At 41.6% G+C, this 16,404-nt stretch overlaps 1 protein-coding gene across 2 annotated transcripts; it reads left to right on the top strand.

Moving 5' to 3' along the window:
• Positions 1-776: 776 nt before the first annotated feature.
• stk35 (serine/threonine kinase 35) lies at positions 777-8,758 on the top strand. 2 transcript variants are annotated; one of them, XM_027018082.2, is made up of 3 exons: positions 777-1,508; positions 3,048-3,809; positions 6,446-8,758. In XM_027018082.2, exons 1-2 carry the CDS (start codon positions 1,013-1,015, stop codon positions 3,755-3,757), a joined length of 1,206 nt encoding a protein of 401 aa, XP_026873883.2. In that variant the 5' UTR covers positions 777-1,012; the 3' UTR covers positions 3,758-3,809; positions 6,446-8,758. The 2 variants fall into 2 exon arrangements, with proteins under 2 accessions (XP_026873883.2, XP_035377454.1); XM_035521561.1 differs by having other exon boundaries at positions 3,048-4,449.
• The last annotated feature ends 7,646 nt before the right edge of the window (positions 8,759-16,404 follow it).

Genomic DNA, 16,404 nt, shown 5'->3' with positions numbered 1-16,404 from the left:
TTCGAATCATGAACAAAAAATGGAAAGATGTTTTTTGATCATATATAGTAACGCATCTTTATATAAGCTAGACCAATCAGTTTTTGTCATCTTAATGATACTGTTTCGTCTATATGATCCCACTTTGAGTTGTTATCGATAGTCTGTTCTCTATATCATCAGGTTACTCGCTGTATATTAGAATACAAATTCTATGTATGACCAGTTTTGCTGTTTTTTTTTTCTTCGTCCAGATCGCCTGTGCCTTCACGTCATTCTCAAATGACTTTTCAGGAAAGTGTGTGTGGTCTACACATTTGATTGGGGTCCAGCGCTAGCCGACGGGCTTTCACGCCGTATTGCTCCCTCACATCACATAAAATTCTGTGTGCGAATTACATTACGTCTTACTTTTCGGAAACTTCCAGTAAATAAATCAGCTGTTACATTTACGAATTAGCCTGCTAATAGTTAGCTATGACCGGTCTAAACTATAGCAGCCTATGTCCTTATTAAATAAGCGTCATACTAGATCAGATCTACACATCATTTCCCACGCCCACCATAACGATCGAGCGTTCATTTGCGTCGGGCGACGGATGATTAGCCATCACCTTGATGGGTGTCAGAAGTGTAAACTCTACTTTTTAAAATATACATTTTGCTGACCAATTCATATTTATAGTGTTTCTATTTTCTCTTTGCGCATATATATATATATATATATATATATATATATAATTTATTTTTTTTTTTTTTTGACACCTATCGGAAGTGAATGGAACAGGCTGCCGAAGACACACCTTCTTTCTGCTGCTCCAGTTTAGAATGAAACTACTGGTTTGTTTATGTCGGTGAGAGTTAAATCTATTGGAGGGAACGAAATATTGAAACATTATTATCAGCCAGAAGTTCGCCGCTTAGCTGCTAGACTTCACCTCCCAGTAAACGGCGTAAGGAAGTTATGAACAATCGGACCTATAAACAATCGGACCACAGCCTCGAAACTTATGTTTGAAGAGGGGGCGAAGTCATGGAACTACGCAACGGGATACCGAGGAGAATAAGAAGCGTGCGACGGGGCTGGAAAAGACGTCCGCCTCCGGACACGAACATGAAACGGGACGAATGTAAAGTTTTGAGGTCGCTGCCTTTGGACATCAACGACGACCACGACGCGTCAATGGGAGAACACTGTTTCTCAGCAAACGCTGTAACCGCTGTGATCGTGGCACCTCGATACAATTTGCTGCGGGAGGTTGGTCGAGGGAGTTACGGTATTGTATATGAAGCTATTGCCCGTAAATCTGGCGCCCGTGTGGCGGTGAAGAAGCTCCGTTGCGACGCGCCAGAGAAAGTCGAACTCGCCTTGGCCGAGTTTTGGGCCTTGGCTAGTTTGGAGAAGAAGCATGAAAACGTTGTTCAGCTCGAAGAATGTATACTCGAAAGCAACGGAATGGCCCAGAAAATGAGCCACGGCAACAAACAGTCAAAACAGTACTTGCAGTTAGTGGAGACGTCATTGAAAGGTACAAAAAGAAAATTAGCTAACAAATAAACAAATACAAGGCTTTATTGAACATATCCATCCAGCTAGTCAGCTGGCTATCGACGGCTGGCGAACTACAAACCCTGACAATTTCCTCTGTGGATTAGTTAGTTATTAGTAGGGTAACGTTAGCTACTAACTTAACTAGCTAACTAGCATATTGTTAGTCTCACTCAACTAGCTAAATATGACTTTTAAAAAACTTTCTTTGCGATTTGTGTGAAGTTCAGAATGGCTCTGGCCTATCCTTAAGCGTTGCTTGCTACCTAGCTTGCTAAGCATGTTTTGATTTTGCTGCGTGTGATCAGTTAAGTGGTTCAACTCGAGCTAAAATCCTGCCCAGCAGCAATGCTTCTTTACGTTTGTGTTGTAAACACGTAGGCACTTCTAATGCAGAGGTGCAGAAGTTGTTCGCTGGTGCAGTTACGGCCGAAGTTGAAACAAACCTGAGCCAGCTGTGCCGTGCGGCGCGTGAGGGAACATCGCGTTCCTGTTCGCGACAATTAACTCGCTCGCGAAGGCCCGCCCCTTTTTAATTATTGTTTTGTTTTTTTTTAAATATTTTGTCAGTTGTCTCGACGTTAGTCGTTCACTGTCTTTGCCCTGAGTAAAAAAAAACCAAAAACAAACAAACAAACACATGGCTACTTATTTATGCTTCTTTCATCCAGTTCTTGTGTGAATTTGCAGGGTTTTTGGTCTGTTTGTTTAGTGGTATTTATATCACATGGGATTCTTGTAAAGCCAATGATTGGAACCACTTTGTGTAATGTAAGTAGCTACCCCACCTAGCAATGCCGGTGTGCAAATTTAAAAAAGATCCCGATGGTAAGCTTTTTTTCTGACACACACTGATCGCAGTGTTGGTTCTTTATTTGTTTAAGCTAAATTGCCTTAAGTTACTTTCTAAACTGCACATATTAACAGGCAGGCATGTTCCATACTAATGAAGTTTGTAACTTGTCTGGTATCAGACTAAACTATGTATCTTTTTTTAAGAGCATGAGTGAAACTGAGTTATCATCAAGAACACTCAAACTGCACTCAATTTCTCCAGAGAATGCAGGCACAGCAAAAACAAACAAGCCCCCCCCCCCTCCACACACACAAAAAAAACAAAAAACAAAAACATGAGTATACCAACTGAATGTGAAAGCAAAATTCAGCTTGTCCCATTTAGCTTGCTGGACCTTGCCCAAACCAGTAGAAACCGAATGGAGAACCGGAAGCCACAGTGATGTAATTAGTATCACATTGGGGTGTGTAAACATTTAGGCTAAGAGAGTCAGCGTGTTAGTGCAGTCTAGAAAAGTGTTATCAGTAAGCCCTTGGTTTTTGAACGTTAGCTTTGACTTTTCGAAGCGAAGCCTTGCGTTCTTTAAATGCTACATTGCTTGAGAATGGTGTTTGACACATCTATGTAGGACAGATAAACCTTGATTTTAGTGGTTTGTTCATGCAGACTTGCTCTCTGAGTAGCACAGGTGTGCTCAGTAACATCCTTTGAATGCTATTCCAGGTGAGCGGATCCTGAATTACCCTGCGGAGACGTGCTACCTGTGGTTTGTCATGGAGTTCTGTGAGGGCGGCGACTTGAACCAGTACATCCTGTCCCGGCAACCCGACCCGCGCACCAACCGCAGCTTCATGAAGCAGCTGACCAGCGCCGTGGCCTTTCTCCACAAGAACAGCATCGTCCATCGTGACCTCAAACCCGACAACATCCTCATCTCCCAGAAGGCTGGCGCGCCCGTCGCCAAGGTTGCGGATTTTGGGCTCAGCAAGGTGTGTGCGGTTCTGGGCTGCGAGGAGCAAGGCAGTCAGGCCCCAGCCGAACGTACTGTCAATGTCAACAGGTACTGGCTGTCGTCGGCATGTGGCTCCGACTTCTACATGGCTCCGGAGGTGTGGGAGGGCCACTACACTGCCAAGGCGGACATCTTCGCCCTGGGCATCATCATCTGGGCCATGCTTGAGCGCATCACGTTCATCGATGCTGAGTCAAAGCGTGAACTCCTTGGGACGTACGTGCGGCAGGGCGGCGAGATCGTGCCGGTGGGCGAGGCCCTGCTGGAGAACCCCCACATGATCCTGAACATCCCGCAGAAGTCTCGCAGCGGCATGTCGGACGGCGTGCGCCGCCTCCTGTGCGAAATGCTGGCTGCCAATCCACAGGACCGGCCTGACGCCTTTCAGCTGGAGCTCAGGATGGACCAGTGCGCTGCGTGAGACACCCCTCTCCTGCTGCTGTGGCCCAAAGAGCTTGTGAGCTCAGTAACAGGTGGGTTTTTGAAACTATTGGCTGGTATTAACAGCTCTCGTCTTTTTTTTTTTTTTTTTTTTTACACACTCAAGAAGTTTCGAGATAAATTGTAAAATGTCATCTCAGCTCTGGATTCTTAAAATTGTGATTCAGGGAATGTCATTGTATTTTTTCAGAAAAGGTTATTCTCAGATTTCAGACCTTGAGGACAACACCACTTTACACATCAGTGAAACCACTATTGTAATGGACTATATTCAGCTTTTCAGTTAACAATTAACTCTCCTTTGATCTAAGTGAGCCACGGTAGTCAAAGAAAGATGCTAACTGACCTTCTCTGTCTCACTGCAGGAGAATGAGAACCCTGACTGTTGTCTTTGTGCTATGATGCTTTTCTTTTCCTGGAAGATATGTTTTACCTAATGTTTAAACTTTAACCTGCTTGTACAGTTGTCATGGGTGGAGTGTTTAATCTGTTTGTGTTCGGATGAATATCTATCTGACTCGCAGCTAGTCGGATCCAAGTCCACTTTTGTTTACAGTGTTTTAAAGGCATTTTTCTATGACTACCTGACTGGAATCTGACCCAACGCCACACACATACCCTCACTCCTTGCCTGAGCACGCCTCATGTACCCAGAGCTCGTGCTGTTGACACGTACGTCATTACACACCCCTAATCTGCCTGCCTGCTCAGGAATGTCTGGTCCCTCCCTCTGCTTTGTTCTGCCTTAATTAAATCTAGAGCTCCCATAGCCTCTGGAGCAGAGGAGCCTACACAAATTGCTTTACCCAGCTGGCTCCATGTGCTTCTCTGCTGTCTGTTATGTGCTCACCTTAGGGGCATTTTACATGCTGTTGGCTCAACAGGACGCGACAAATCTCGAGCAGAAGAGCTAACGATGCAGCTCCGCACGCTAGCCTGTTCCCAGGCTGCCTGCCAAGTGGGCGTACCAGATAGTTGGCAGTTTCCATCTTAGGCTGTTATCCCCTGAAACAGCTGGGGGTGCGTAGCCCTAGTGCCACCCTGAGTCCTGGCTTAGGGTGTTTCATTGCAGGAGGTAGGCAACAAGTCTGCCGCATTTTCCAGGTTTTGCATTACCAGGTAAGCAGACTGTTCGATCGTGCAGAGCTGCAAGCTTCTGTTTTTATCACCATGCTCGGTAAGGACAAGCTAGCTTTCATTCTTCTGGGACAGCGTGCTTCCGCCACTCACAGACTCAGATGTAGGGCAGTTGTGCATTGGACCTCAAACTACCCCCTCCCCATACGTGTGCACAATGAGAGGGGCTCATTCATCCATCTATGCATCCATCAGAACAACCTGCACGAGACTCTCTCTCCCTCTCTCTCTCTGTGTGGGTGTGTTGGAGAGTTGATTACAGGCATAAAGGACTTGAAAGTGCCTAGGACCATTTTGACGTATGTAACGTTCAGCCTTTTCTCCATTCACTGGTGCCATGGAGATAATTGCAGCCGCATACCGACCCCACCCCCTCTGTGTCCTGCCCAAGCGCCTGCTCTCAGCAGGCCCACGGTGAGACTGCTGCTACTGCTGTTTCCCCAGCGGCTGTCCAGGCCACATTGAGCACTCGCACTGGGAACATGTTGTCCTCTCTCTGCCTGGCTGGCTGGCTCTGTCCTCTATAGGCTAAGCTACTGGACTGACTGGGGCGGATCCTGAAGCTTTACAGGAAGTAGAAAATCAGTTGGGTCAGGCTTGATTTTGAAGAAGCAAACCTTTTCCCCCCCCCCCCCCCCCCCCCCTTCCTCTGTCACTCGCTGTCAGGTCATCCAGCCGTGCACAAGCCCATAGCAGTTGATAAAACAGTGATGAGAAGCAGGGCGTTTCTATGTACCCACTTCTCTCTATTCTCTTCTGCTTGTTTGTCTAATTTTTATTTATTTTTTTTATTTTATTTATTTATTTTAAATCGGTATCACTCGGTGAGTACTGAACCGTATGAAGCATAACATTACAGTCGGGCTGTGGCAATCGGAACACGCGAGTACCTCAAACCACGCTGAGCCAGACAGTGGAACTAACACAAGTTGTTATTTGGTGCGGCCGCTGTCTGGAGAAGGGAGGGGATTGGGGAAGCTGAATGGCGGCTCTGTGGGGGGTGGGGCTGTAGGGGGCAGGTGAAGGTCTGAGGAAGGGGCCCCGTGGTGGGGAGCAGTGGCACTGTTGTAAAAGAGCCATTCAGCCTGGATACATGACATCCTGTAACGTAACACCTACATGCTTATTGAAGCAGGCCATCAAAAGCATAGACATCATGACTATCAGGACTTTTGTCTGTCTGTCTAATAATTTCAAAAATATATTTAATCACACGCACAAGGGATAGGGTGGCTGAGCTGTACAGGCTCCACTGGTGGAGTTTATAGCTCTGGGGTCATTGATTCAGTCTGGTTCTAACTATAGCCCACCTTGTCTTCTTGTGAGTGTGACTATGCCTATCTAATTGCACTGCACCAAGCTGACACTGCTGCTGCAAAGGTGAACTTGGATTTTAATATAATAATCATGAGCCAATTATTAACCATTTTGAATATTAATGTTTGAAAAATAGGAAAACTTCAGAGGGAGTGATTGAATGAAGAATAATGAATAGATTTAATTCTGGCTTCGTGTGTGTGTGTGCGTGCAGAGGTGGGACAGCTTTCATTCTTCTTCCTCTGGTGGATGAGGAGCTTCCAGCGAGCCAAGCATGGCTGACTGCGCAGCCAATCGAGAGGAGAGGCGGGGCTCGGCTCAGTGAAGCCTGCTATCTGCTCTTGTTGGGACAGAATGCGCCAAGCGTTAGCCCTGCTGACCAGCCTCTCAGAACACCCAGTGTATGGAAATGCGGCGCAGCTTGATGTGCGTGGTATCTTCACGCGCGGCCCAAGTTTACCCAAAGTTCAAATTCCTCTTAATGACTCGGCCAATCGTGCTTGTAGATGTATTCTAGGCTGGTCATCTCTATGAACTCCATATTGATATGAATATTTTGTCAGGCCAAGGGAGTATGTTTTTGTTTGTTTCTTTCTTTTCCTTATTTCCTCCTGTTATACTGATACGATGTTGTGTTGGATAACAGAGAGGAAGACGTATTGCACTTTGTATACATTCAAATCGCCTCTACACATCCCAGTATATCTGTAGACTGTGGTGGGTAGTTGAGAAGAGCTGGATCTGTACCATGCTCCATACAGTGCTGTTTTCTTAATGTTCCTGAATGCTGTCAACCATTCCTGTAATGAAATGGTTAATGAATGATCTACTGTGAAAGATGTAATGTGAATCAACAGAGGCCTTGTCTTTCCTCTCAATCTGGGCATGAATGTGCACCTGAGCTACACCATACTGGTTCTGTGGTGCACTCCTGTGCCTTACTTTTATTCATTACAGCAGCAAGCCACAGAATAGTTTAAATATATGTTTTTCCTGGCCCCCATAATATGATGTTTGATAGCTGAATAAGGCCTTTGAAACATTAATATTGAGGCTAGCGGGCTTGCTCTTAAAAAAAGAGGACATTGCTAATTTAATGTAAGATTTTTACCATTTGTGGTGAACCTTATGATCAAAGACATTTGATTTTTAAAAGTTTTTTTTTTTTAAATTCTTTATAGTGATATAAACATGAGTAGATATTGAAAGACACTTCTGAGGCAGAAGGGCAATTATCTGGCATGATGGAATAAACCTTCTTTCAGTATGCTTATTAATTACCCTGGAGTACATTTAAGTATGTGAAAAGGGATCAAAAGGACTAGTTACATGTTTAACTTTTTGGTGTTTTGTTTGTTTGTTTTCCAACTTGAAACATAGAACTGATGAATATGTATTTTAAAGAATGTTGAGTCCTAACGAAAAAACAGCCATTTCCAATTTTGTGTGATCAGTTATTTTAGTTTATTTTGTATAAGCCTTTACATTAAATTACTAAAATATGCTTTATTTTCATTCAGGTAGGCATTTGGAAATAATATTTGCAGTAATAGTGCTGAAATTGGTTTGTGGCAGTGGAGAAGTTTTTCCACGCGAGCATACATTTAAATTTACAAATATTTTAGGTTTTGCTATATTTTATATTGCTATATTGACATCAAACCAGGTTTGTAATTTTACCAAAAAATGTCCAGTGTGTTTTGCTGCAAATACTCAATTATATTAATTAATATATTAATTGGTTATGGGGGGGGTCTCTAAGAAAAAAAAAAAAAAAAAGACCTTTTGTAGTACTTCTACCAACACCCCTGCACACGATGTCACAATGTTTGCGACCCTACCTTAATGTGCCAGTCCTGTTCGGTTTGCGAAACATACACAGTAGCACGTTAAATGTTGGCATGTTGAAAAAATGTATACAAATTCAAAATGAGCCAAAAGAGATGCATCAGGATTGTGAATTGTAGAAAAGTCTCCAGAATGGTATTCCATTAGAATGTTTAAATGAATACAGTTCTCATATTCAGATACTAAATAGGAAATTTATGTATTGAATTACCTGCTGCATGGGTCTGTTTCTATGGCTACTACTGAACCAGGTTAGGGTAGCATTGCATAATTACTGAACCAAAAATTCAGAACACTACCACTTTGAATGTGCCAGGTGGTTACAAATTGTCCTGTTGTTTTTTTTGTAGTTACTTTCATGACTGACAGGATTTTTATTGAAATGCTGAGTTTCATACAAGAATATTTGTGAGTAGCTATGTGTGTTTTTCACAAGAATGTTAAGAAACAGTTTCCCCCCCTTTTGTTCCAGGACCAGGTATTCTTACCATTTTATTTCACTGAGTAGATTGAAAAAATGAGTTGTCTTTTGTGTTTCTGGTTTACTCATGGGATTGCTCTACCTCATTTACCTCATTATTGTTCTTATTAAATGTGTGGTTGGATTTAGATTTTAAATATGTATTTCCATGCATTTAGCCTTCCTTTACAATTCATTAAAAAAAAAATCTCGGTGCAACTGCGTTTCATCTTTTAAGGTGTGATTTTTAAAAAAACAAAAACAAAACTCTTTTTAAAATAAGTGATTTCATGGTCATTAATTCTCCAGTACCTTAGAATTACAGTAATGTGGCCTATTTATTTTCAAGCTTTGTGAACAGTTGAGTCACACACACAGACAGATGTCCAGGCCTCAAACAGGATTTGCTAGCACTGTAGCCGTGCTGCCCCTGCAATGGCACTCCCAACATGCTCTTGTAATGAAAGAGTCAGTATGACGAAACGAGCTCAGCCAGCTGCACCAGTTCCAGGCGGTGCTCCGAATAGAAGCCTTAGGTGATCCGGTTTTAAGCGACACTGCACTTTTTCTTTCCATTGCTTCGAGAAGCCTTAAAGATTCCTGCTTACTTTGGCTCTGACTTGAGCTTGTGCAGAATCTAAAAGGAAATGTTACGATGTGGTATAACTTGCACCTTTTCACTTCATGACCAGCTTCTCTGTGACATTTACACTTAGATCTCATACTGGCTCACAGTGCTTCTATACAGCAGCATTGGCCCCAAACATTAGTGTTTTTCATTGGTATGTAACGATCAACATTTCATCTGTTCACCATGTTGGCCCAAGCCAGCATAACCATGGCTAACATAATCATTCAGTTGAATGAATGGTTTGGGGGTGGCAAGACCAAAGAATCTCATGTTTCCATGTTAATATCAGCTGTAGTGGACAGGGGACTTGGCTTTTTTCTTTGCATGCCTTGCATGCAGTGATCTAATCTAATGCAAAGGCTTAGTCTGGTCTGCCTTCCAAAACTTTCCTTAAACAGAAAGTTAGGAAGTCTGGTTTAGAGACACTCTAAAGGACTCTAAGGATGTTATAAAAATGTTAGCATGGAAGGTTTTTAATGATTCTATGAGCATCTTTTTTTTTTTTTTTTTTTTTTTTTTTTTTTCACAAAGCATCTGTTCTTTGTAAATAATTATTTTTTTTTGTTTTTAAAAAAATGAAATATCTGACTTGCTTTAATATTGTGCATTCGTGCATTTTTGTTTATACATGCTCAAGGATGCATTAAACGGAAAGTACATAATTAACAAGATTCATCATAATTATCATACATGTAAAAAAAAATACATGACATATTCAAAGATAATAACAGTGATTACATGGTGTCAAAATAAATCTTTAGCAGAGATTTAAATGAAGACAGAGGAGATATCTTGAATAAACTCCATAATATGGAAACTACTATGCAAAAAGACTGAACACCCATAGAAGTTCATTTTAACCTTGGAACATGAAGACCTAAATTAGTCTAAAGTATAATAATGTGCTTTATAACGTATAAATGCATAAGCTCTTCCAGGTAATTGGGATCCAAACCATGAAGAGCAGCTCATGCTGAGCACAGTATGCGCCAGTTGGCCAGTGAAGACTGAAGAATGGGGGTGATATGATCACTTTTCTCAGAGTAGCTTAAGATCCTAGCAGCTGGATTCTGTCCATATGGTAAACTGTTGTCCTGTATCTTACAAATGCATATATAAATGTTTCTACATCTGTGCTAAGCGATGGTCTGAGACAGTGCAGTGTTGGAGAGATGGAAAAATGCTGTCTCAATTATAGCACAGTTGTGCATTTCGAAAGCAAGTGCGTAGGTTTTACTGGTGTTCAATTTTAGAAACTAAACAATACACTACATGACAGATGAGTCAGCTTGGCCTAGATATTTGCTGTCTGCATCAGAGAGGCACATCCCAGTGAGCCTGTTCTGCCCGTCCCCAAGGGGTTGCGCAGGTCAGGCAGCAGCCTGTGGCAGGGTTGTGGTCTTGGTGGGAAAACAGGCTGAGCTAAAATAGCGCTGCCCCAGACTCTTCTACACACTTCAGCCCTACATTGGCTGCTTCACTGCCTTGTGTGGCCTTGTGGCTGTGAATTTGCTGTGTGTGTGTGTGAATGTGTGTCTGTTTGTGGCCTTATATCTGTGCATAAGCAATACACTGTCATACAGCAACATTCCATCTGATGCTGTGTGTGAAACTGCCTTTCTGGTATGTCTCCCTTTGTATATACATATATGTATATGTGTGTATATTTTATAAATTAATTACTTAATTGATATCTATTTACTCATTTCTGAATGGTCATTGAAATAAATTCCTTGTCAGTATTTAATGTTTATAATGAGGAACATTGTGGAATACTGCTTCACGGACTTATGTACTGAGCACATCATGACCTCCTGGGTGTATTTATGTGCGTGCTTATGAGAGAAATGGAAAGACGGAGAGAGTATGTGTGCATTAACAAGAAACATAGCCTATAGGGGTGGTATATAAGGGTACATGCAGGGGTACATGATATAAATAAAGATACATGCACATGTGATAAATATAAGTTTTTAGAACTAAATATTTTTAATGTGTTGCATGTTGTTGGAGTTGGATGGTCAGATTTGTCAAATTTGTAAAATAACAGACATTTGACACATACTTACACCTATACTGTGTCAATCACCAATCAGCACACCAATTCTTACTGGTTAACTGGTGATACCCATCAAATTTGTAGTAGCTTACACAGCAGATTTCTGCAGACTTTGAAATACCATTATCCAGTGTTCAAGTGCGTTACATGATCCCTTCTGCTAGCAAGATAACAGGGATGTAACAATCCTAAGGGGAGTGTGTGTGTAAAGTTACAAAGGATGAGGCTGACACCAATAACTTTTGCACGTATATTGATTTACTTATAACTTACAAACAATGGAAACAATAGAAACAGACGTCAGTGGGGAGAGCACATGGTTCAAGGAATGAGAACAGATCTTGTGAGGGTTTTTTTTGGAGGGGGGGCAAGAAGTACAACTGGACATTCTGGACAGTGCCAAGGGAATGAAAATAATAGCTTACCGGTGTGTCATATACCTTTCCTAATTAAGTGGCACCCGCCCCTGACCTACCACATCTATACGATTCACCTGTAACCACGTTACCTTACTTGTCCACACCGACAGATATCAAAATCAAATCAGAATTTATTTATATAGCGTTTTTTACAACAGATGTTGTGAAAAGCAGCCTTACATATCCAAGTCCAAGCCCCCAGTGAGCAAGCCAAGGGCCAACAGTGGCAAGGAAAAACTCCCTAGAGCATGAGGACGAAACCTTGAGAGGAACCGAGACTCAAAGGGGGGCCCATACTCCTCTGGCCGAGATAGGGGAGACATAATAGCAACCTCATATCAATAAGCTTAACAGCAGTAGCGTTCAAACATAGTCGCAAGCTGCCTTAAATACGCACGTCTCCAACATGCCCCACATCCGTGCTGCTCTGCTTCCGCAAGAGGTTCGGCTATAAAGCAGTAGTCCCACCCCTTTCTCCACAAACAAGGCTTCCCATTGGTTTACCTGTAACAGGATATAGCAAAGGAAAAGAAAAACAAAACAAAAAAACAAAACAAAAAAGCAACCAATACAAAAACACGTGCCCTATTGGCACGTAACAATCTGTTTGCAAGGTCAGGCTTTAGATGTCATAGGTTTGTTCTGAATGACAGGAGGTGTCAAGCATGACCATCACTGTTCTGGTGTCCCAGGGGCTTGGAACGCCAGAAGCAGAGATTTAAACAAAGCTGTCATGTAGCCGGCAGTGTGGGAGGAAACCACAGGCTGTGCGTGCCGCGTGTCATCATGCTAGAAGTCAGGAAACTAGGTTTGAAATCATACGAAATAGAAAAAATGTTAGCACTCCTCCTCCTCCTTCAGAACTGTCACTTGTTGAGAGTTGCTAAACACATTGTTTTAGTTAATTGTATAAAATTGTTTGGTGGACATTTCCTTCATAGTTTTTTGGGCAGTGTAACATGCTGGTGCAAGCATTTCTATATATCCATTTTATATCAACTACTGAATTCTTTCTGCAATAAGTTTTACATTTTGGTTCGAATGTATTAGCAAGAAATAAATCCCAGATGTGCAAAGGTTCTTAAATGCATGGGAGCTTTCACTAGTATTCTCAGGAACTTGTTCTTGATGAACACTGACTATACTATGCCTATGTCCCTATGCTATAAATAATAGTTCACATTATTATATAGTAGGTCAGCAGTTAAGGTATTAGATTGGCAAGCAGAAGGTTTCTGGTTCAAGCCCCACCACTACTAAGCTACCACTGTTGGGCCCCTGAGCAAGGCTCTTATTACTCAAACTACTCAGTCACAATACTAAGTTGATTTGGATAAAAATATCTGCTAAATGCTGCAAATTTTAATGCAGTTCTTCCCCATATTTTATTTCTCTGTCATTTTCTATTCTTTTCTTTTCAGACTCTCAAAACTCTTAAGCTCCATCAGTTTTCTGTCATTTTTAGTCTGTGGTCCCTCAAGATATTCTACCCAAAATTATAAATTCATGACTGGGTATTATCTAATGAAATAAAAAACGAAAAACAAGAAACAAATACCCGTTACAATGGCCTTTACATATGAAAATAGTATTATATAGAATGTGGTTCATTCACTTAAGCAACGAAAAGTTGCATTTTATTACGGTGGACACATTGATAAAGGTGAGCAATTGTTAAGGAGTGTTATGTTTCAGTATGTTGTGTATCATGGGCCCCTATAATGGCACCACATTGCACATCCATTTGCATCAGTAAGTGCGTTATTTATTTAAATGACACAGGGCCTTTTATATATAAAAGATCTTAGTAAATCCAAAAAAATCCTCACCGATAGTTGCTGCTGCCATTATCTGGAGCGATCTGGTTGACTATGTATTTGGTTTGGATGTCAGAGTGCCCTAGGCCATGATTCTGTGCAAACCCTATTTTCTGTTCGTTTCAAATTTACGCATTGCATAAATTAGTGCGTGACACAGGCAACAATAGAAAGAACCTCCTTTAACTCCTTTGCAAGTTGCGCTCCCCATGAGAGCACCAGCAACATAATTACCCATACACCTCTCCATACATTGTGTTATTAATGAGCATTTCTTTTCAGTAAAGCAAACCAAAAAAAAAGCAACTCAAAGCAAATATCTCTCTCATATTTAGAAAGATATGAAAAGAAAAAAATAAGGTGTGGGAGACCACACACATTTTAATTAGTCCATCAAAGGTAGGACGCATCCCGGCCCGGACACCATCTTGAATCTTGAGCCATCAAAGTCAGGCTGAGTCACGGTGCCGGCGACAAAGAACCGTGGTCCTTAAAAGAGTGCACGGCGCGACGAGCTGAAAAGGCAGCGTCTAATGGAACACGCGCATTGTCGAACGTCTTTTCAAAGTGCCGCCTCTCTCTGAATTACGGTCTGTCGGCAACACGGGCATCCAGCGCCCAGGGACAACGCTCTTCACACACAGCAGTCTGAGACGTCGAGATGAAAATCTCGTCGTGGTCGTGCATCTCATTGAGGAATTATTCCGATCGCGTCCTGAGCGGATCTTCGGGTAACAACGAACAATATTTTTAGTGTTAACATTAAACAAGTCTGGGAAAAGTTAGTATAGCGTTACATATCTGTTTTGCGTGAGCTGCAAGTCTACTGTGGTGATGTAATATGAATGTAATATGAATTGTATGAATGTAATTTCCAGACATTATATTAAATATACATTTCATGCTGTTTTCTTGTGATAGCCTACAGTCTCGCTAGTGGACACATACACACCAGACACGTTATTAGAAACATGGATCTCCTACCTATACCTACTGGTAAACCTATCCTATAGGTGCATTTTATTGATGTACAATTACAGACTAAAGACTAAAGCACTCTAAGACTAAACCAGTTCATCACTGGTTAGTTCCTGAACACACGAACACTTTCACATAGGGAAAAAGATGCGTAAAACTAAAGTAAACAAATCATAAGCTCTGTACAGCTCAGTAGTAATGTGGGCCATGTTGGAAAAATTCTGGACGGTCTCTAGAGTGATTTCAAAGGGTGATTGGCTCACACCCACACTGTGTTAATGAAGATAGAGGCCTTAGATGATAGTTGTATGTTTACCTCCTAATGTTCAGAGATTAACCTGAACAGGGCAAGAGGTCAGAATCTACAGGCTCTTACTCAGCATGTGCACAGAGTCTCATTAGAAATAAATCAAAAGGCATCTGCAGAGTATAGCGTGACTTTATTAATAAGCCAAGTTTGGGCAGGAACAAGACGCCTGAACAATGCCTGAGCCCAGCTGTGTGTGTGTTTTGTAGCTGGCTGGCTGGACGCCATCCTGGGGTTGCAGTTCTTCAAACAAAGCAGCCCAGTTCTGAATTGGTGAGTCATGTCTCTGCGGGCCCCGGGTGCCGTGTCACCCACAATCAGTGTAAGACACCTGCGCTGAAAGTCTCCACACACACCCACATCTCATTACCACCTTCAGGCCACCCACAGAGCGAAAGTGCACTTTCAGGTGAAATGACTGGTAATGACCGGTCATGGAGCAATTCCAGATGTTTGAATTGCTGCCTTCCTGTAAAATGTTAGTTAAAAAACAAAACATAACATGATTGGATGAGACTGTAGAGATTCTGAGCCTAGGGGTGAGAAACCTAGGGGAGCTCAAGTGGAGCTGGGACATTGCTGGTGGACTGAAGAGGCAGGCGAAGAGAAATCTCTCTCTCGATCTTGCCTTCTCTTTTTCTTTCTTTCTCTCTCTCTCTCTCTCTCTCTCTCTCTCTCTCTCACACACACACACACACACACACACACACACACACACACACACACACACACACACTCTAAATCCTAAATAATGTTAGCTGACTGATAAACCTCTGACAAAGCAAGCCACCTCTTAGCAACAAGCCACGTCTTAGCATAAATGTCATGGCCTAAAGTTTTGAGACTGACACAAATTTTGGTTTTCACAAAGTTTACTGCCTCAGTTTTTTTTAGATCCTTTTGTCAGATGTTTATATGTATAGTGAAGTACAATTATAAGCATTTCATAATTTTTAAAAAACTTTTTATTAAAAAAAAACATCCAGTTTAGAGACTTAATAAAGACTTAATATTTACAGTGTTGACCCTTCTTTTTTAAGACTTTTGCAATTCCCCTTGGCATGCTGGATATCAGCTACTGGGCAAAATCTTGACTGATGGCAACCTATTCTTGCCTAATCAGTGCTTGGAGTTGATTGATTTCAAGATTTACACTAGGCTCATAACCTCATAACCTTATATTTGAAGACTTACACTGGGCTGTGCAGTAGAGCATGCTCTTCCCAAAAAAATTGGTAAATACAGTTTGTCAAATAAATGCATAAAAGTCAGATAAATGTATTAGGTTTATTATGTAAATATAGATATTAATAGTGATATCTGCACGTGTTAAATATGAAGTTCTGTGTGTGAACGGGTACATATGAAAAAAGAGTAAAATATGTTATTATACACAGAATCTGTAATTGTTTTATGCTAACCAAAATATATGATGTCATGATCATACATGACTTTTTGTTTACTGTTTTCATATGGGAACCTATTCCCAATAGACAGTCTACAGTATTAATACAAAATGTTACTTTTGCCATAAAAATAAAAAGTATCTTAAACCTTTGCCTAAAATCTGAAGGTCCATGCAGGGTATTCAGAACTGGAATGGTCAGGAATCATTTGTAAGTTAAAATCTGAATACATGAGCACTGCACTATCG

Source organism: Electrophorus electricus, chromosome 22 (assembly GCF_013358815.1).
Source record: "Electrophorus electricus isolate fEleEle1 chromosome 22, fEleEle1.pri, whole genome shotgun sequence".
In the NCBI taxonomy this organism is placed as follows: domain Eukaryota; kingdom Metazoa; phylum Chordata; class Actinopteri; order Gymnotiformes; family Gymnotidae; genus Electrophorus; species Electrophorus electricus.
The sequence above is the reverse complement of the archived record's forward strand: the minus strand, read 5'-3'. Positions and strand labels throughout refer to the sequence as shown.